This window comes from Emydura macquarii, unplaced genomic scaffold, assembly GCF_026122565.2.
Source record: "Emydura macquarii macquarii isolate MOO-44397 ecotype Brisbane River unplaced genomic scaffold, CSIRO-AGI_Emac_v2 contig_3603, whole genome shotgun sequence".
NCBI classification, from domain to species: domain Eukaryota; kingdom Metazoa; phylum Chordata; order Testudines; family Chelidae; genus Emydura; species Emydura macquarii.
In genome coordinates, this window is record NW_027133740.1 from 7,994,137 (window position 1) to 8,015,833 (window position 21,697).

A 21,697-nucleotide genomic window follows, 5' to 3' on the forward strand; every position below is an offset into this window, starting at 1 on the left:
AGCATCTTATTATATCTGCTTCTGAATCATAAGACCCAGAATAACGGATTTTTCATTCAAATTACTTAGGTGTGTGTACATTTCAGGCTATTTATTCTGTAAAGAGAGGGACAATACATTTTTTTAGTGCCAAGGAAGAAAAAAATTCACTTACTTTTCTTGTGTCAGAACCAGAGTAAAGAAAGGTTGAGAGAGACAGGAGATCCTCCTGTTCTTATACTTACTTGCACAAAAGCATAAAGTATTTCCAGTGCTAACAGGGTTCTAGTAAAATGGCATAAAGCTGCAATGTCCAATGTTTGAAATCTGTCAAAGAAAATATTTGAATGTAATTGCAAATGTCTTAGTCCTGTGCAAATAAAATGTGCCTGTGGAGACCACTAGTGGAATTCTTTTACCATTGCACTGTGTAAAGGAAGAATCTAATTTAAAGAAAGATTACATCAAATGCTTTCTCCTCTTAATTAGCATTTAGAGCTGTTAAAGGAAAGAGCATTGGAAGCTGAACCCTGACATTAAGATACTGATAATAAAAAGCAGCCATGGGCTGCTTCCAGTGAAGAAACCAGCTTAATTTAATGAATTCAGATTGTTCAGAGCAGGTCTCCTTGGTACACAGTTTGTTAAAGTGTTTGCAAGCTTGTGAGAAATCATGCCTTGTAGCTTTCAGAAGAAATGAACTAGTCAGCTTCCAACAAGAATCTCAGTTCCAAAGTCTCCACTTTTCAAATCTTAGAAATAAGTATGAACAGTGAGAAAACATGAATTTGATAATTATTTTAGACAGAATTAAAATTAAATGTTTCCCGTTAGATCTAGTTATTTTTCACTTTTGAGTCTTCTTCTAAAAGTTCTTTCAGCCCTATTACTTAGCAAATAAACTCCACAAAAGAACAAGAACTAACAAGACACACGCAAAGCTTCATCTCCCAGTCACTTTACTTTTTATTGCCTCCCAGTCCCTATTTGTATGTTATTAAGATTTAAAGCTCATTGGGTCAGAGGCTCTATCTGTAAATTATCTGCTAACACATTGTGGGTACTATATAGACAATAAAATAATGTTCAGAATGAGGGGAGGCCTCGTAAAAATACATATTTTTGTGGTGTGTTTAAATTAACACGGCTGTTGCATACAGATTTATGCATTGTTTGGTTTGACATAGTTACCTATAAATTCTTGTTTATATGCTGTCCAGAATTTGTTGTAGATTTCATAAAAAAATAAAGCACCTGGGGAAAAAAATGTGGTTACAAAGGAGTCAGAGCACAAGAAGAACACAACCTCTAAAAACAAATCCTTCTGTGGTGGTGGTCTCTTTAATAAATGGGACTTGTGAAACTACAGGAAAATTAACCCGAAAACTACTGACTTCAACTAAAATGTGTAGGTTTCCTGGATCTGTTACGAAAGTGAATGAACTTTAAAAAATGGAAAGTCACAAAAAGTGATAAGCAGCCCAGAATTATAGGCAATAATAAAAATACAGCTTTACACCCTGATCCTGTAAAAGCTTCAGTGAGTGGTAGTAACTGCATGCTAGTAAATGTTTGCAGGATAGAGTCCTTAGTTTGCATATAGTCTTCCTGGTACAAGTAGTCGTCATTTCTGAGACGACAGTTGTTAGTGGTCACCTTGTTGAGAACTGGCAATGTGGAAGCTTCAGTGACCAACACTAATTTTTGACTCAAAAGCTAACAGGGTTAACTTCTCCAGGTTTTTGCCCTTCCTGTTTAGTTTCCCAGGCTGTCTTTAAATTCTCCTAAGGTGTGTGATGCCAAAGACACTTTCGACAGGACATCCTTTTAATTTGGTTTTAGATCCTAGAGAAAGGATAACATGCTTCCCGTTTTAAAGTAGCTTTCACATAGTCTAGACAAGGCTCTGGCATTGAAACACCTTATTATTTATTATGTCTATTATGATTCCACCTAGAGTCCCCAACTGAGATTGGTGTCTCATTGTGCTAGGCACTGTACAAATGCATAGTAAGAAATAGTCCATGTCGGAAGAATTTACAATCTAAATAGACAAAGGATGGGAGGGAAAACAGAGTCAAGAGAGGTGAAGTGACTTGCCCACAGTCACACAGCAAGTCATTGGCATAGCCACAAGTAGAACCCAGGTCTGACACCTATTACAGAGCAGTAACATGGTTACCTATTGGGTGGAGCATAAATCTGCTTTTATAAGCAGCAGCTGTAGGTTACCATATGCAGATCTTTAAAGATTTTGACAAGACAATCTTCTGCAGCTATGGACATCCCTTCATTTCCTCCCATTGATAGAAGGCCATGATGCAAGATAACAGGAGTCCTTTCAGAGGCCTAGTTCTCCAAGAAGCACTGCATCCATATTCTAGCTACCTCCTGCATGGGGTGCGGGAAAAATGGCCCTGAGCTCCCTCCCACAATCACTCTGCAACTGATCAAGGGCAGCCACAGCATAGTATTAAGTTACTATTAGTAATACAGGTAAGGACATTTACCTTTTAAAAATGTGTTTTTAACCAGAGAGCATCTCTAACATCTATGGAAATGTCAAGATATTATTTTGGCCATTGAAAGAGAGCGCATAATTAAACCAGGAATACAACAGAAACGTTCTGAGCATCACTATGGAAACATTCATGAAAGACAGGGTGAATGGCTTTGGGGTTTAAAACCCAAACAAATTCCTTAGATCAGTGTTTCTCAACCTGGGGTTTTAGAGGGGTCACAAGTGCAGAGCTGGTATTGGGGGTGGCAAGAAAGGCAATTGCCTGGAGCCACAGGGGCGCCATGAAACTAAATTACATGCCTCAGCCCCGTGGGGGTGGGACTCAGGCTTCAGGGGTACAGTAGTTTGGAAAGGTTAAGAACCACTGCCTTAGATCATATCAGTGTACACTGTGCTAAGAAATTCAGAGTATGGTTTGATTTTTCAACACAAAACAAGAAGAGTTTTCCTACATTTTAGCTATACATTTCATCACAAACAGAGCAACCATTAACATTTTTGCATGGTGACTAGGGCAAATACTCCTGCGCAAATCACAAAAAGAAAAAGAGAAATGTTCAAATCTGCCTAGGGAATACAGATACCCAATTCCCATTAATTTTAATGGGAATAAGGTGTTCAGTAAGCATCTTTGAAAAATCTCAGTTTAAAGTTTCCGTATCTTGTCACTGTCAGAGCAACATCTTGATTCTTGTATCAGGACTACGACACTCAGAATCAGTAAAACAAGCAACAAAGACTGATCTGTCATAGTGCATTTTATATGCACACTTGATTACATTCTTTAGGACATATTTTCTGAGTGAATGAGTAACTTTAATATTAAAAAGTAAATGAATTTGCCAAGTTAAAAGCAGTTGCCATTAATGTCATATTTATTACTTAAGAAGCAATAGGGTAAATACTTTAAGGCTTCTAAACCTTATATCTGCGCAAAGCTCTATATATAAATCCATGGTACGCTCACACCTTGAATACCGCATGGAGTTCTGGTCATCCCATCTCAAAAAAAAAGATATATCAGAATTGGAGAAGATACAGAGAAGGGTAACTAATATGATTAGGGGTATGGAACAGCTTCCATGTGAGGAGAAATTAAAAAGATCTCCCTGGATAAGCATTCAGTGTTTGCTCTGACAAGTGACCTCAATTGCAATTAGTTGAACATATTTACATCAGTTTTCATGGCATTCTGAATTTTTAAATCATTCAAGCGATTCACTCCTGGATTGTTTCTCCATGTAATTTTTCCTAGAACTTTTCAGAATTAATGAGAGCTGATTAATCTGGATACCTAGTGTGACAGCCGTCAGCTCCCCTCCAGTGGGTCCCACGCTTGTACTGTCTCTAGTGGGCCAGGGCGTGTCCAGTCACCCCGGCTTCCCTAAGGAGGGGGGTAGGGACCCGGGCCCACCCGCTCCTCCGGGTCCCAGCCCAGGGTCCCTATGAGAGGCAGCTATGTGCTGCTGGCACCGTGTTCCCAGCTGCACTGTCTTCCCCTGGGCTAATTTTCCCCCTCCTTCTGGCTCCTTGAGCCGGATACCTTCATTTGTCCACAGGCCTCTGTACTCTGTTCTGCTCCTCCACTTTAAACCAGCACTCCACTTCACTCCAATCCAATTCGCTTCGCTCCGCTCCACAGCATGGCACTCCTACTCCTCCTGCTTGTGCCCTGACTGTTTGGGGCGGAGGGCTTTTATGAAGCTCCTGGCTGGTCCTTCATTGGCCCCAGCTGCCCCTAATTGCCTCCTAATGGCACTTAGTTAATCCGCATTCTTGGGAACAGAGCCCATTAGTTGTGAGCATTCTTGGGCTCCTCCCCTTAGGCATAGTGGGCCTCCCTTCCAAATAGGAGCACTCTCCTATTGTCCTCTGCCCTCGCTATCTCACACAAGAAAAAGCATGCAATAGCTGACTGCTCACAAGATACAGAAACACAAAGTTGTATGTACCAGCAGTTTGATTCCATTGGCTGCATTCATCTAATTACAGCTATTTGTTCATTTTTTCTACTCTGAGGTCAGAGCTCCTCACAAACATTAATGAATTTATCCCTGTGAGATAAGGAAATATCCCTGTTTTATACAGTCAAAGATTAACTGACTTGCCCATAATCACACTAAAATTTTGTGATGGTCAAGAGCAGAATCAAGATTTCCCAAGTTCTAGTCCTGTGCCATAAACCCAAGACATTTTTCCTCTTATAAGAACAAAAATATTATACAGCATAAATATTTTAACATTTCCTCAGCAAGATAACAAAATCAGGTAAGATTTCTCCAAAGTTTGTCAACTTAAAACCCACAATTCTGATTTAACTAAAAAGAAAAAAAAAGGGTAAAAGCATTTTTATTAGCATCTTTGTTTTAAACTTCAGTCACTGCAGGAGTACATTCTATAAAGGCCTGATCCAAAACCCATTAAAGAATCCCACTGATTTCAACATGCAGTGAATCAGGCCCTAAATGTTACAATAGGAGTATGTTCAGCTGTAATAGGAAAACTGGACATACAGGATTTGCAGGAACAGGTCCCAACATGTTAAAGTTTACTTACTACTGGTATTTGAGGATATATTACTGAAAAAATTACATTTGGGACACTGGTTATGAGAACATGTTAGACTATAATGGGAAATGATCTTTAAATTAAAAATAATTTTAAGTTAATACTTTAATAGAAAGGATTTCTTCATTTTTACTTTGAAAACGGATTTACGACTCCCACATTAACAGTCACAAATAATTTCTCAGCACAATGGCTCCCCAGCATCAGATATCAGAAATGCCAATTGTGATTTTAAATTCCTTTGTCTGCCAACATATTTCATATGGTCACGAGCTTTTTATCTTATGGTCTTTCGGACTGCAAAGAAAGAGGTGGAATTTTCTAAAATAAATTTGCTGGTATTTTCACTTTCCCAAAGACAGAATATATTGTATTTTTACAGCAGTTGGTTAGGGGAAAGACCTGTTTGCCTGACAGAATCTGCAAAGCACACAAAGCAGGTTTTAGTTACATAAATACAAATACCAGTATTTCCAGGTATATAAAATCTTGGTTTTATAATTCCAAAAGGTAATGTACTGATGGTAAGGGATGCCACGGTTACAGAAAAGGGGACCTACGCATTTTAGGAGTGCAAACCTTGTTTGAAAACCTGGCTCCCCTATAGTCGATGGGAGTTTTGATATTCATTTAAATGGAGGGAGGATTTCAGCCCTTGTATTCAAAGAGAAAACAACGAATATTTTGTAGCAGGAAGGTTATATCATTTTTGAAAGCAAGCCTGAATGTTATAATGTCCTTTGTAGAACTGTAATACTCAGAAAGGCCTGGCACAAAGGTTAAGTTCACACAGCACTGTAAAAAAATACCATGAAAACAAGTGTTTTGACAGTACAGTTCTTTATTTGTATTTGAATGCACAATCTATACAGAATATTTACAAGGCATGAAAATGGAAAACAGCACAAAATACAATTGAGGTATAAGCTAAGAGCACAGTATGTCATGTTTCAATAAATATAATTCAAAATTTGTAAACTAAGTGACCAGATAGATGCATTTTGTTTTACTAAAACCATATAAAATATTGGTTAATCTCACGTGAGGTAGAGGACAGTTTTGCATGTCATGTAATGCAACCACAGCAATCCTAACCATAAAACTGTACATCATTGGCAGATTATTAAAAATTGTTGAATGCGCTGATCATTTTATCTCAGGCTTTTTACTACAGTTTCAGAATAGTTATTCCACTTGCTGCCTTGATTAAATATAGATTCTACAATGTTTTATCAGTTATTCTTTGTAATTTAAAGATTAATTATACTGCCACGTCAGCATCAATAAATACTTCCAACAGTGAGCATGAAAACACAAAAATAGATTTTGTCAATCACAGACCTTATAATCCTGGAAGGCAACATAACTGCAGCAAAACATTTTTAGACAAACTTTTATATTACCTAGAATTATTTTAAATAAAGTATAGCTGTGCTTTCCTTGTTTCAAGTGAGGTATCTACATTTGAAGAAAATATTTTAATAGATTTTATTACATTTATCTGATTTTCAAGTGTTTTGCTTTCTTTTTAAAACCTTTTGTTTTGCTGTGCTTGATGAAGAAATGTCTCAACCCACCAATTTTTCAAGTGTTCTCCAACTGAAACAGTAACTCAGCAGAAAACAAACATTCTATCCTAAATAATAATGGAGACATACCATGAAATGTATCATGCAGTTGGTAAATTGATGACCTTTACTTTCACAAAAGTAACTACTAGGCAGAAAACTGACTGTCCTTTTGAACTACAGGAGAAATGTAACAAATATAGAATACTAGAACCAACATTCCAGTAAGGAAAAGGTATGACTGCCTCTCATACTACAAATGCAACAAACAAACAAATGTAACATTACTGAAATCTGCAGCTTTTTGTACTAAGATATTTTACTGTTGACAGCTTAGATAAAATTACTTAAATATTGCAAGCACAGAATTATAGGTAGGTGTATAAGTATTTTGTTAACTTTAACATACTATAAAAAAGTTCTGTCATGTGGATAAATTACATGGATTAAGTGCAGAAAAAAACCCCAAAGTCAGTATTTTACTGACCAGTCAAAATATATACCCTATTCACAAGAAGGGAATTTTAGGAAGCTGACTATGAAAGTATCACAAGGCCAACTTCACAATTAATCCTAAAAAAATGTTTCTAAAATTTCATACATCATTATAGTTAATTGAAAATTTAATCTGCTTTTTTCAAACTAAAACCAAGAATGTATGAATACACAGTAGTTCATGACTCTCATGTGGGCCTGAGCAGTCCCTGGCAGACCATCCCACCAGTAGGTTTAGACTCCCACTACCTTTGCCTACTTCAGTAATTGCATTATACCTTTGCTATATACAAATGATTTTACACCTAAGCTATTAATATATTAAATATAGAATAAAATTACTTCAAGAATGTAAAACATAATTACTATACTTAGCCTGATACTCAAGTTAAAGAATAACTAAAGGATAACAAAAACTAAAGCACAGCTTCTTTGAATTAACCTTAAGATTATGCTAAAATCCCTTTATCTAGTGCAGTGGTTCTCAGCTCATGGCCCAAAGGCCACCTGTGGTCCAATCAGCACACAACTACAGCCCATGTGACATCCTCAGGTCCATACAGATAGTATACATATTGTGTGGATGCAGTCCACATAACACAGAGAGCTGCATATTTGGCCCACAATGGTAAATAGGTTGAGAACCATGGATAGTGTTCAGTGGTTGTATTAGTGAATCTGGGTAATTTTACAGCTTTCAAAATTGCAAAAGATTCACTACTTTTCTAAAGTCATTACATTTTTCTTGCAGAGTCGAGTGCACATAGCATATGAAAGTTTTCCTTTAAATTAAAATGTATATTAATAAACTAGGTATTTATGTTGAAAACTACTTATTTTCTTCCAAAAGTGCTCTAGGCAAATTTGCTTCTAGGTATTATTAATGTAACTTTTAAAATTAAGAATATTTTAGTCTTTTTCTAAAAATTAACATTAGGACAATCTGGGCAATAAACTTCCCATCTAAAAGACCAACACACAGAAACTAGAATCAAAAGAAACTTTACTATTAATATATAAAATGAGCATCATAAGACTAAGAGACCAAGTTCATATTGAGATATTAACTTTTGCCAGCGTTCTCTCTGAATGGGCATTCCAACTCTGTATACACTGTCAAATAAGCAATTCACCATAATTACGTTAGTGAGATAGATAGTGAAATAGTTCAACATAAAACTATTTATTCTAGAATTTATACAATATTTACAATTTACTAGAAAACTATCTTTCAGTGACTGGACACAAAACCTATGGCACATTTGTGTGTATTTTATTACTTAACATCTGCATAAAATTAAATCTACACATGTGGAATTTGTGTTATGTAAAGAACCTAAAATAATTATTTCTTTACTCAATGAAGGATTACAGTAATTTAAAACTATTGTAATTTTAGAATTAAATGGTATAATTTACAAAGTTACTTTTTAAAAAAAGACTTCAATCAATTTTAAGTGGCTTTTTGAGCCAATCATTTTATAATTAATTAAGAGGCCATATCTGCAATGGAAATTCTTTTGCTAAAACTTACCACAGCTCCACCTCTGGTTGCAGTAATGGGAGCACTAGTATAGACTGTAAAGTACTAGTATAGACGAGCATTTTAAACACTTTGCCATGTAGATGGGTTTTGATCAGAGTTAGATAACTTGTGATTACAATGCTGGTAGATACATTGAGCCCAGCCTACACTAGCACTGACTCCCACTGTTGTTACCACTAGCGAAGTTGAATCAGTGGCAACAACAATGGGAAATTTTGCAGAAATCACCTATCATAGACACAGTCTAAAAGTAAAAACTGAATATATTACTACTACTACAGTAATTATCCTGTGAGGATTCTACCCATTTAACAGCTAATACATGAAATACTGTAGTAAATCAGCCCATTAGCCCCTATTTACACTGATGATTAAACCACATGTGCCAACATAATTTGAACTGCAAGCTACACTCTGAAAAGTAACTAAAAATGGCATAATGAGATTCCATCTTTACAGCCTCAATGACATTCAGATCAAACATTTTCAGTTTACCAGAAAATAGGGTTTTTTCCCAGCTGTCAACTAGCACTCCCAAGCCTGGGATCTGAGAACCAACCTGTGTTCTTTCAGGCTTCAATATCCAATAATAAAGATTTTGTATTTGGAATGTGGTTAACAGTTTTTCTGGTATGTAAACTAGAGTAGAACTCAGCTCACTCTCCCACAGCTGTACTGACTGTGTGTACAGTAGATTCTTTTTATCTTTAAAGCAACTGGACATGACTCTGAATACACAAGAATACAGGGAGCAAACATGCACTTTTTCCCCCCACTCCACAACTAACTCTTTACATTATTTGGCCTGCCCAATGTAAATGGGCATACTTATTTTAAAAAGAATAATCCAAATACATCAGTGTGAAAATTTTGTGCTTTGTAATCCATAATGACAAGGGACAAAATGTTTCAAACGGCTTCATTTAATCTTCTTTAATCCTCAATGTAGATGCGACATTAAAGAATTTATGAAAATTCTAAAAGGGTGCCAAACACATATTCTTAATTTTACCTCTCCAAACTTGAACAAGCAGTATATAGCACATATGCCAAGTTCATCTTTCTTTGTACAATATTCGCTATTTCACTGAAAGCATGTGAAAAATTAAAATGCATGCAAATTTTTTAATTTTAGCTAATTCAGAACAAATAGAGAAACAGACATTTTTATTTGCAGTTTTATCTAACACTAATCTAACCCTTGAGAGAACAACAAAGGACACAAACATCATAGCAAAACAATTTCAATTAACAGTGGACCCAGATTATGTAGTTAAACATTGAAGCTACTAAAAGTATTTCTAATCAACAACAGTCAACGGAAGTCTGGCATTAGGGATGCATCAAACTTTTTGGAAAAAAGTACAAGAATGTATCTTTTCACCCAATTTTGTAATAAAACACTTAATATGTCAGGATTCTAATAATAAAGCATTCTAAATCTAACCTTTTTTGACCAGATACCAGGATTTCTCGACATTACTGTCAGGTATACCAATATAGGGATTCTGTACTTCTATTCATTTTAAAATGCTATGGGTTGAACACGCAGTACATTTGCAGATTACGGCAATATATACCATAGTATTTAACCATACAAAGCATCAAAAAGACTTTCAAAGTATTATAGCTCAAAATTTGATTTTTTAAAAAAACTTTTACTAATTACCTAAATGTCAATAAGGTCTGTTTCTATATATTAAAAGAAATCTGTAGACAAGAGAGGCTTTTGGATATCAAAGTAACTAATGCATGTGAGTGATAATTTTTATTCTCAGAGCATTAATATTTTCAAAATAACGTTAATCCAAATGTCCAGGGATTCTACAACATAGCCCCTGATTTTTAAAGAAAGATTTTTTCCATTGTTGTTACCTGAAAAGGCCAGAGATGTGGGAGGGTGGACGGAAGGAGAGGTGCAGAGGGAAGGATATTTTAAAACTTTAAAATGCAAAGGATTCCATTTCAGTTGTTCCTTTTCACACAGAAATGCATAACAATGTTATCTTCTTCCAGCGTGCCAACAGAATACCACAACTTAGGTTTTGAAATTCTTTCATCTTGATAATGGACATTTAATAGCAACTATTAAAAATAACAGTTTGAAAATTCATACAGATGAAATTATGGGAAAAACTGGCTAATAAATTTCTGATGGTCAATCTCCTTTTATCAACCTGCCAACATGCAGCATTAATTTACAAATGAAAATGTGCCCTTATTGTCATAATAGACAGCAAATTCCTCACTGAAACCTAAATTCTGTTTTTCTATTTTAGGTTTTGAAAAGATCAAAATTAAGAAGAAATATTTATATAACTGGATGTGTAACAGGTAGCAAAATAAAAATGACCATAGTATATTTTAAACACACAGTGCTGCTTTCAAAAGGTGCAGAATCCTCAAGACTGCATTAGAAATATAGGCAGAAATTGACTGTTCTAAAACAAAAAGTTTCATATTGTTAATAGCTGTCTGAGAAAAAACACTAGTACAAATAAATGCAGATTTTCATTAGTTAAGAAAATCTAAAAAGGTATATCAAGATATATATCATCACCTTGGTTTTCAGTTTGGGAACTAGAAATACTTTATCTTATCATACACGTAAACTGCGCACAATTCAACTACAAAAAACCTGGTCTGCAGGATACAACTGAGCTCCCCTCTACCAGTTTCTATTTTCCTTTTCCATTTTTTGAAGATTTCAAAATCTGAAGCTTCAATTCCTTGATCATCATCTCTAACTTTTCTCTTGCTTCTCGTTCTTGTCTCAGTTCATCTTGGAGCTCTTGTCTATCTGCTTCTGCATGATCCAGTCTCTGTCTCAGTTCTGCCAACTGCACAAATAATTAAAAATAAAGGAGAGAGCAATTTTTCTTTTTTTAATTTTAATATATATATTTGTAAAGGTCAAGTATTCATTTAATGAACCAGCTAATTAATGTTGTAAGTATCTGATAAAACTATTTCAGATAAACAATGGTCTCAGATCAGTTCACATAGACTTTTTTAAAATAAAGAATCATTTTCAAAAAGTCGCCATGTACTGGTACACTATTTAATGGCAACAATGTTTTACCATACATGCATAAACACCTTGGTACAATAAAAAGTAGATCCTCACATCGTGTATATGTATATATGTTTTTCTATTAGTATATGAACTGTTATACCAGATCATATCATTAATATATGTAATCAAATACTAAGTCTCTGACAGTGGTCAGTACCAGATGCTTTTCATATCTCATTTTCATATTGTATCCCATTGTTTTTGTTCTCTCAGTTCATTTGTCTTGCCTGAGAAAATACTACTTTTTTATTCCACAGGCATCAATTTTAATGTGCCTCTATAACTATGGATGTCACCAGAATAAGACATGATGGTATTGTCAGGTATGATAAGTAATCTATTTCTATTTGAATAATATAAAATCAATGTGCTTCACAAAAAAAGCCATGCTAAATGAAAAAATTAATGTAAAATACCACAAAACCAAGAAATTCATAGTTGAAGTTCAAACTCACTAGAGTGATAGAGGATTTAAATTACTTTGCTACAGGAAATCACCTATTGTTGCAAAGACAATGATCCCCATAATACTAAATCATTCTCAGCAAACTGATTAGTATATACACTATAGTCTTGGGATTATATACTTTCATTTAAATGTCACATGTCTATCGTGCTGGAAACTCATACCCCCAGTTAACCTGGTTGCCATGTGCATGCACACACTTCTCTCTTAAAACACAGTCAATTCAATATGTTCAATATATTGCATTACTTAATACTGAAGGCAAACTGAAGACCAGTTACGCAAATAACACGATAATGCCAGGCTACAAATTCTTTCACTGAATTTTTTGTTCTTTTCTGGCAATGATACTGATGAAGATTTTGTTGCTCTTACAGCTTGAGGAGATGATCTGTTAGATCTGGTTGGAATATTTTGACAAAAACATGACATTTTTGCATTTTTTTCCCCCATTTTCTGAAGTTAGTAATTATTCACGTTTGATGTCCCCCCCCCCACTAAGGATCAGTGTTCCATGTACAATCAGTGACGTGGAAGAAGATAAAGAAATATTGTTTTGAAAGCCTGATAATGCATCAAGGGCAGTAAAGGGATTTTGGCTAATGACCTAATTGTCAAAAATGACTACTGATTTTAGTAGTGCCTTGCATAAATCACGATTTCACACAGGGCAGAAAAATTGTGAAAATTCCCCCAAATTGTGAATAGTAGTCAATTTCAAGGATGAGTTTCACAACTAAATTTAGTCAATATCAGGGACAGAATGAATTAACTAAAAACTCACTTGTAAAATTCATCTCATCCTTGAAGTTCACTAAATTTACCTGCAAAATTCATTTAATGCAAACTCTGCAAAACTAAATACTTTGCTCTTTATACTGTTGTGAATTCTCTCTTTAAAAACAATGTGATTTACACAGGGCTCTAATTTACGGATATGCAATGTGAGACACTTTAAGGAGCCTGATTTTCAGAAAATGCAAGTTAGGCATCCAAATATTAAGGCACCCAAAATCACCAGTCACTTCTGAAAATTCAGTTCAGCATGTCAAAGATCTTGGATAAGGAAAGATTTATATTTAAAAAAGCAATTCTGCTAATACACAAGACATAAAAGTTAAAAAAAAACAAAAAACAAACACCTTGAATTTCCATGAAATACCACTTTTTAATATAACTTCTATAGTATCTCTCTCAGGTGGAACCAACTCAGAAGGAGAAAAAAATGTACAAGTTTGCCCCTTTGGTTTAAGGACCATTAAAAGGGAAACTGTTTCATTATCCATTTCAGCCACTGGAGTGTGCCTAACTCATATACAGGGATTTTATATCCATATTAGAGCTACATTTTGGAAGCAAATTATGATGTTTGAAGGACTCCTATAGGTTCCCAAGGGATTTTCCAGATGATTTTCCAATCAGCTTTTTAAAGGCTTGAAATTAAATTACCTTTAAATATAGTATATTTTCAAATTTCTTCTATTTCCTCTTTTCTAGTAATATAGGGAATATATCTGGACCAAAATAAAACCATTCTGCTGAGACTATGTAGAACGATAGCATTCACAACCAAGTGCCTGCAAAATCAAAACTTTCTGAAGAAGCTCTCAGTATCCATAGGTATATATAAAAATTGTACCAACACACACACCAAGTACTTGCATCATAATTTTGGCCTGATGGTGGCTCTAAGAGCTCAAATTTTAAGAACAAAAGAAAATGTATCCACATGAATTAATGAGTTTAAACTGATTTGTAAAGCTCTCCCAAGTCTGAACTGAATTAGTTTATCCTTAAGTCTCCCCATTCTTTTTTTAAGAAGATGGTGGGGACCGCAGATCTGGATGGATTTCTGAAAAGTGACATTAAGCCTAATGCATAAAAACAAAGAGAAATGAAAGAATAAACCAGACATTGAGGCCATCTAGTAGCGAACTGTAATATAAATATAACATGTCATTGGGTTTTGGTTAAAGTGTTTCTCATGTTCAAACTCCCTTTCCCCCAGAGGAATGATCATGGATTCAGGTTTCTTAGTCTAAATTTCCCCTCCTCTCTGTCAGGGGTGCTGGAACAATTTTTATAGTGGGCGCGCTGAGAGCCACTGAGCCACACTGTAAACCCTGCATTAAATGGAAACCATTTCAAGCCAGGAGGTGCAGCAACCCCCTACACCTCTAGTTCCAGTACCTATGCCCTCTGTCCCTCTCCCCCAAAAAACTCTTTTTAGGAGAGAACTGGGGACTGGAGAAACCTGATGCTTTTTTTTAAATGGGAGCTTAGCCAGCTTGCTCAGAAGGGTACCTTAAGCAATGGTGAGTTATACTCCAGCTCCCTATCTGACTCAAATGTAGTGACAATCCAATAATTTATCTCTAACAAAAGGGCCTTACGAAATCTGGAGAATTCATCTCTCTCTACAGCTATGGGTAGCCCACCCAAACTGAAATGCCATGGAGGGATGAAGGAGAATAGGATTAGCAAAGTAGGAGACTCAGACAGTTGGACATTTACATAGGTGTAAGCATTTCCTACTTGTTCTGAAGTGTGTCAGGCACAGATAGACCCCGACTGCTTTGACTTTAGAACCATGCCACATTTGGGGCACTTTCTCCTTTAGTACTGACCTCTTTCTTCATGATCGAGGCCAATTAGATGGTCCTTTGACAGTGGCAGGCTGCTAGCATGGACTTCTTGACTCTACTACTGTGTTTCTGTGGAGAGCAGGTAACAGGTGCAATGAAATAATATGCATAATGCCACTCTGATGTACACAGTGCAGGAGCCAGGAAGAGGGATATTCCATATACATTGCCTCTGACTGCCCTTTCTTGCAGGATTCCAGCCATTTGGATGTATTGGCAGGCTAATAATACTGGCTAAACTGCTCCACTAAACTTTGTAAGGAACTGGTGACAAGTGCAGTAAAATGGCAGATTAGACTAGACCACTTTGCTGCACTCACTGGGGGAGCCAGGAAGAAGGGACTTCCACCCACAACACCCTCAGGCAGCTTTAGAAGGAAAAAGAAGAGATACAGTTAAGCTCTAAATTCTTGACTTCCCAGCAGATGGGCATTTCTCACAATTTAAAGCTCTCAGAAGAGAGAGCAGAGCCTGAAGATGCTTTCTTTGACAAAAAGAGTGAACTGAGGATCTTTGGAATGCTACATCCATCCTATGGAGAAGTCACAATTCTGAAGAATCATGTTTCACTCAGGTGCCTCTGTGACTGATGCTTGAGGGCATGGCTAAAATAAGTTGTTAGTAACATGGCATGTTGACAGCTGAAAAATTGGGAGTTTATGTGAAAGAAATGTGTTTAGCCTCATAAATCTAACTTTTAAAAAAATTCCTTGGGGAATACTTTACCACTCTTGCCCTCCAAAGGATGTACACTATACAAAGACACTTTGAACACAATTATCTTCATAAATCAGAATATGATGTTATCAGCAGTAATGGGGCTTGTACCAGATGTTTAGTAAATCAGACTACACACAGAAAAGATTATTTCTGACAGCAGAGGTTAGGAATCCTACTGAGCAGAATGTCATGAAATTAGCTCAACAGAAAGGATTTATGATCCTAAACCAAATACTTCTTGATTCAGCCATTGGTTGCTTTTCATCTTGTGGTAGTTTTAGTATAGATAGTATAATATAATAAATAAATATAATTTTATTGATGAGTTGACCACAAAGCTTATTGAGTTTGGGCTGTAGAATTTTATTTTTTTTAAATAATTAGGATGACTAGATCTCTGACAGAGAGTCTGAGATCTGTTAATAATTTAAGAAAAATTTAAAAACAAAATATTTTAAAGGGTCAGAATCCTTGTTGCTGCTGATCTATCTAGCATGATGACAGGAGCTAGCTCCTATAGGAAAGAACAGTGATATACATTAGAAGTTACTTAGTCTAAAGAAGTGGAAGTTACCATAACTTTTGATGTACCTGCCTTGGAGACAGGAAAGCTGGGGGAACTTTCAGAGGTAATCAATCAGGAGACAATCATGGGATGAGGAACCCAGAGCGTGGCCTTCCTCTCCAATGGGACTCAATCAAATATTTGTATGGAAAGTAGAGGCAGCCTCATCTGACACTGTAATGTACTCTAACACCAAGGAAAGCTGCCAATCTAACCAAAGAGTGGCCAGAGAAGGGGTTGCTTTCAAGAAATAAGCTCTCTCTTTTTCTCTCTACAACTAAAATGAGAATACTTTATTTTGTTTAGCTTTACAAGTGTAAATCTAAATGTATGAAGCAAACCATGTTTGTTTTAATTGCATTTTCTCATTTTTAAAAAATCTTATTTTTATTAAGATTACTGCTGTATGGGTAATTTAATGCAGGCATCCCCAAAGAGAAGAGAACCACGTAACCTAAGAAGAGATGCTCAAGGGTAAAGAGTTTCTGTACCCTATGTCCCCCTTAATGTTGGTCAACAGACATGGACAGAGGTGTCCCATCCCCGTGACGTTGTGTTCCCATTAGATGAACACGAGGTGAAAGGCTAAAGGAGGAGATGAAAGCTGGCAGTGGTACAGGTAATGCACTCTTCTTAATAAAGTTTAAAAGCTGAGCTGGGAACAGCATAGTACAGTTCACTTTACTTGGCAATTTCATAATTAACTAAGTGATAGTGGACAAAACACAAGACAGATTTGAAACAATAATTTCTCACCTGTGCTGCATATTCAGCTTCTTTGTCCTTTTCTAAATTAGAGTCACAGGTACATTTTTGCCTCATCACCTGTTCCAGTTTTTTCTCCAAATCCCTCTGCTCAACATAAAATTCTTCCATTCTTTGAGCATGCTCAGTTTGCAAAGATTCAAGTTCTTTCTGTAAATTCTGCTGCTCCTCAGTTAGTTCCTTCATAACTTTAGAGTTACTTAACATTTCCACTTCCTGTCAAGAAACAATGAGGATTATACACAGAGTGATTCTAAAATCACTAATATCAAATTCATTGTTTCTATTAATTTAAAATGGGTATCTGGGAATACTAAACAAACAGAAAGTGCCACTTTGCTGCTGTGTGAATAGCAGTGTTGAGTTCTGTATTAATTATGCAATATAAGAAAGTGGTATTGTCAAATACCAAGAACTTCCAGAAACCAACTCATAGGTCACAAAAGTGAACGTATGTGAGTAGTGGTTTCATTTTACAAACCAATTAAAATAATAAGAACATTACATTTGTTCTTTTATATGAAAATGCAGAGATCAAAATGGGCTGGATTCTGGCAGCTTAACAAGTCAGTATTTTTTCTAGATCCTGCCATCTTTTCCTCGAGTTTTAATATTTTTTAAATGAAAGCTAAGTCTTTAAACCAGGTGCAATCAAAATAGTGATTTATACCAGAGTCTGCAGACAGCCTGAAATAGTAGTTCTGGGAGGTGTGAGCTGCCCCATTTTATCTCAGTTTGTTCATTCTAAAGTTAATTACACCAATGTCAAAATGCAAATTAACTATTTTATTGCCAATCAAAGAATCACATGAAACAAAGACAATGATCAACTGATGTAAATGCATGCAAAGCATGCAAGAAAGAGAATCACATTATGAATATATGAACAATCTGATGTAAGTGGCATTTTGCTTTGGGGTCTCAAGTGGACAGAGCTTAGTTTGTGATTAGAGTTTACAATAATTATATCTAGCTTTTTCTTCAATCCAGTCCCTGGACTACAATTTCTCTGCAAAGTATCTATGAAAGGGAGGATTTTAAGGCTAGCTAGCGAGAGCTGCAGAGGTCTCTACTACCACAAATAGGAGGGAAAAAAATCTTTTGGATTTAAATTAATTTTGTTTTGACTTGAGTTTAACAAAAAAGCAGAGCTAAACTGGTGGTGATTATATACTTCCAAGGGGAGAGATGTTTTTGTGCTGAAAGTGGAAAAAAACCAGACAATCTTTGCTGGATCATTTAGTTAAAAAGTTACTATAAAAGGGAAATTCTTGTAAGCAGCCTAAAGAGTAAATATAAACATATTTGAAGCTGGCAGAAGTAGTTAACTGAAAATTAAAGTACAACCCGGAACCAGAGAAGATAATACTTATACTTTCACAAAAGTTTATATTTGTTTAAATATCAATAGCTAACATCTTTTATCCACAGATCTCAAAGCACTTTGCAAAGGAAGATAAGTATCATTTTTCTCCATTTTACAGATGTAAAAACTGAAATATAGACAAGTAAACTGACTTGCATGAGGTCACACTGAGACAGTGAAAGAGCTGATCACAGAACCCAAACCTCCTGACTCCAAGTCTGGTGCCCTAGCCATTAAACCATAACAATTCCTGCAACTATGAAACAAGTCTTGTACCTGGTGCTATAAAAATCAAACATTTACCTGACTGTGGAACTAGAAGGAAAAACTGGTGCAAGACTATATTGTGGTGCATGGAATCAGACTTAAAATTTCAAAAGCAATCATATGCTGGTAAAAAAACGTTGTGGGATCAGCCAAACCACAACCAACTAAACAGAAAACCTGATGGTTTGGAGCAAAAAGGAACAGAAAGAATATGGACCAAACAGGGTTCCACGGCAATCAATTGCAGTGTTTTTAGCCCCAAATGAACAATTCTGGAATAAATTTCACAAAAATCTAGCACAAAATCATAACAGATAAACAATGACCTAGAGCATCTCAATCCTTTGCTAATCACAGGTGCTCAATCCACCTGAAAAGACAGACTTGCCTAATGAGAAGTGATTGAACTAATCCTAGTGGGGTTTGAAACACTGTTCAATAGTTTTTGACAAATATTTATTTTTTAACTCTCGCTGCTGAAGATACAAAATAAGATTAAAATTATCACACATTCTACTTAAAAAAACAAGCATTATAAAAATTAATATAGTACATACTGAATGGATTGAAAACTGGCTGACAGATGTAATATAATTGTTATAGGAAATCATCAATGAGTGGCATGCTTTTACTGGGATTCCACAGGGATCAAGTCTTAGCCCTATACTATTCAGTATATATTTTTGTCAAAGATCTGGAAGAAAGATAAAATCACTGCTTGAAAAAGTTTGCAAATGGCACAGATTGGTGGAGTAGAAATAATGATGTCACTTATACAGAACACTCCAGATCACTTGGTATTCTAGGCACAATCAACATCATGAGTTTTAATACAGCCAAATGCAAGATCTTATAACCAGGATGGAAGAATGTCGGCTATATTTATTGTATTGGGGGACTGTATCCTGGAAAGCAGTGACTGAAAAAGACTTAGGGGTCAGGGTAGATAACTGCCATGAACTTCACGTGTTATGCATTGGCAAAAAGCTAACAAAATCCTTCTGGCTATATAAATGGGAATATCGAATAGGAAGATGGCATTATCTCTGTATGTGACATGGGAGGATTACTGCTGAATAGTGTGTTCAGTTTTGATGTCTACACCACCTTAAGGTGACATTGAAAATTGGAAAAGGTTCAGAGAATTGCTATAAGAATAATTTAAGGTTTGGAAGACATGCTTTACAGAGAGAGACTCAATCTATTTTATTGAAGTAAGGGTTAAGAGGCTACTTGATCACAGTCTGTAAATTCCTACACAAAAGGAAGAAGATACCTAGTACTATTCGGCTCTTAATATAGCAGGCAAAGGCATAACAAGACCCAACGTCCAGAAGTTCAAGCTGGAAAAATTCAAATGGGAAATAATGCACTTTTAACGGAAAACAATGAAAGCACTTAACCATTGGAACACCTTATCAAGTGATGTATGGTTTCTTCATTACCTGAAGTCTTTAAATCAAGATTTGATATCTTCTTAAAAGATATGGTCTAGTTCACTCATAAAATATTTGGTTTAAGGCAGGAATTGCTGGGTGAAGTTCAATGTTTTGTCAGACTACATGATCGTAATGGTTCTTTGTGGTCTTAATCTGTAACTCTATGAAGATGTGGGGATGGGTGTGGAGATTATATTTACCTGGTACTTGAGCTAGAGAGTTAACACAGTAAAGTTACTTAAACCCAGATCTAGCAATTTACTCAGTGTATGAACAAGGATCTGCCCACACAGAACAAGTTGCAGGATCAGTGCAAATATTTATTCATTCAAAGTAAAGATTACCACAGTATCAACAGGACCTATGCACCATTGACAGTCCCAAACTTTATCACAGGGTTTAAGAGGGACTCAAGTAGAGCAAAGATCCTTGGATATATGTAGATGCAAACTTCAAGTATAAACAAACACAAAACTTTATTTCATACTAAACTAAACAGCATCAAATTCACTCCACTGCAAAGGGCCTATACAAAGCCTCAGGCATCATGTGTCCCTTAACCTCTGCAGTGGGTTGAATTTCAGCCTCATTTACTATTAAATTAAGTTTTCAGGTACATAAGGCCTAGAGTAAAATATGATATATGAATGTAGTGTGTCTGCATAAAAATTGTGTGATTATAACTTTAGCGAGAATATTAGATAACTATTTTTGTAATGCCAATGCTGTTTAATTCTAGTTAACAACTGAAACATCCTGTAAAGAAAAGAGATTTAAGTACTGTACCTGAACAGCGTTTTCAAAATATATTACTACTGTGGAAATGACATTGTATTATTGCTGAATCAAATCTTAGCTATCAATGAATACAGCATTGCTACATTATTTCAAAAGTAAGTGGACCATATTGTACCACATGCAAAGATAAAAAGTCAAAGCTTTTGTTATCTGTGAATCCTAAATGCCAATGATAGCTAGTAGTAGGTTGAGATTTCTCTATTGACCAAACCTTCTCCTCAATTTTTCTACCACAGATATAATTTTATAAATAAACTGAAAGCATACATTAACAATTCTTCCCTTTTGTTAATTTTACTTAATAGATCAAAAGTCTAAGACATGATCTGACAGTATGTGAGAGGTGATCTTAAATTTTGTTCAAAACTGAGTCAAATAATTATTGTCAAAGTTGCTAGCAATTTGCAGCTCATTTGAAACGGTTAAATGTATTGTAAATTATGTCAACTGCTAGTGAAACAACATTAAACAAAGGAAGGAAGTTTCTATTCCGGGAATGGTTCAGACAGCAGCAAGATCTTAAACTCCCTAGCATCTGATAGAAAAAAAGAGTTTGAATGCAGTCAGCTATTAAGCTATACTTTAGTTATTAAGATCCTACACTGGTTGAGTAATTTAGCCACCAGACCTACAAATTAAATACCGTATAGGAGCTATGGATTATTTTTGTTAAAAAGTGGCTTTTGACAATTATACTTAAAAAATTCTATTAAAATATGTAATATACATTGAAAGCACCAAAAATTCATTAGAAAGTGAAGCATGTTGTTTTTTTCCTCCAAAGTGCTGATCTTGGCAATATACATGTAGCAAGATCTGAAACTCAGTAAAATCCATAAAATGGTTTTATAGTTTACACTGGAAATGTTAATATAACTTAAATAAGAAAAACAATATAGTGAATGCCAAATTT

At 35.5% G+C, this 21,697-nt stretch overlaps 1 protein-coding gene across 4 annotated transcripts in view; it reads right to left on the reverse strand.

The window, feature by feature from the left end:
* Positions 1–5,898: 5,898 nt before the first annotated feature.
* SKIL (SKI like proto-oncogene) overlaps positions 5,899–21,697 on the reverse strand; it is a 36,435-nt gene continuing 20,636 nt past the window's right edge. For 3 of the 4 annotated variants that reach the window (XM_067536499.1, XM_067536498.1, XM_067536497.1), the window contains 2 exons: positions 16,906–17,130; positions 5,899–11,517 (listed from right to left, as the gene is read on the reverse strand). In XM_067536499.1, the coding sequence (XP_067392600.1) occupies positions 11,356–11,517; positions 16,906–17,130 (387 nt within the window). In that variant the 3' untranslated portion in view covers positions 5,899–11,355. Of the gene's footprint in view, positions 11,518–14,846; positions 14,934–16,905; positions 17,131–21,697 lie in introns of all 4 variants that reach the window. The other variant, XM_067536500.1, reaches the window with a different exon arrangement.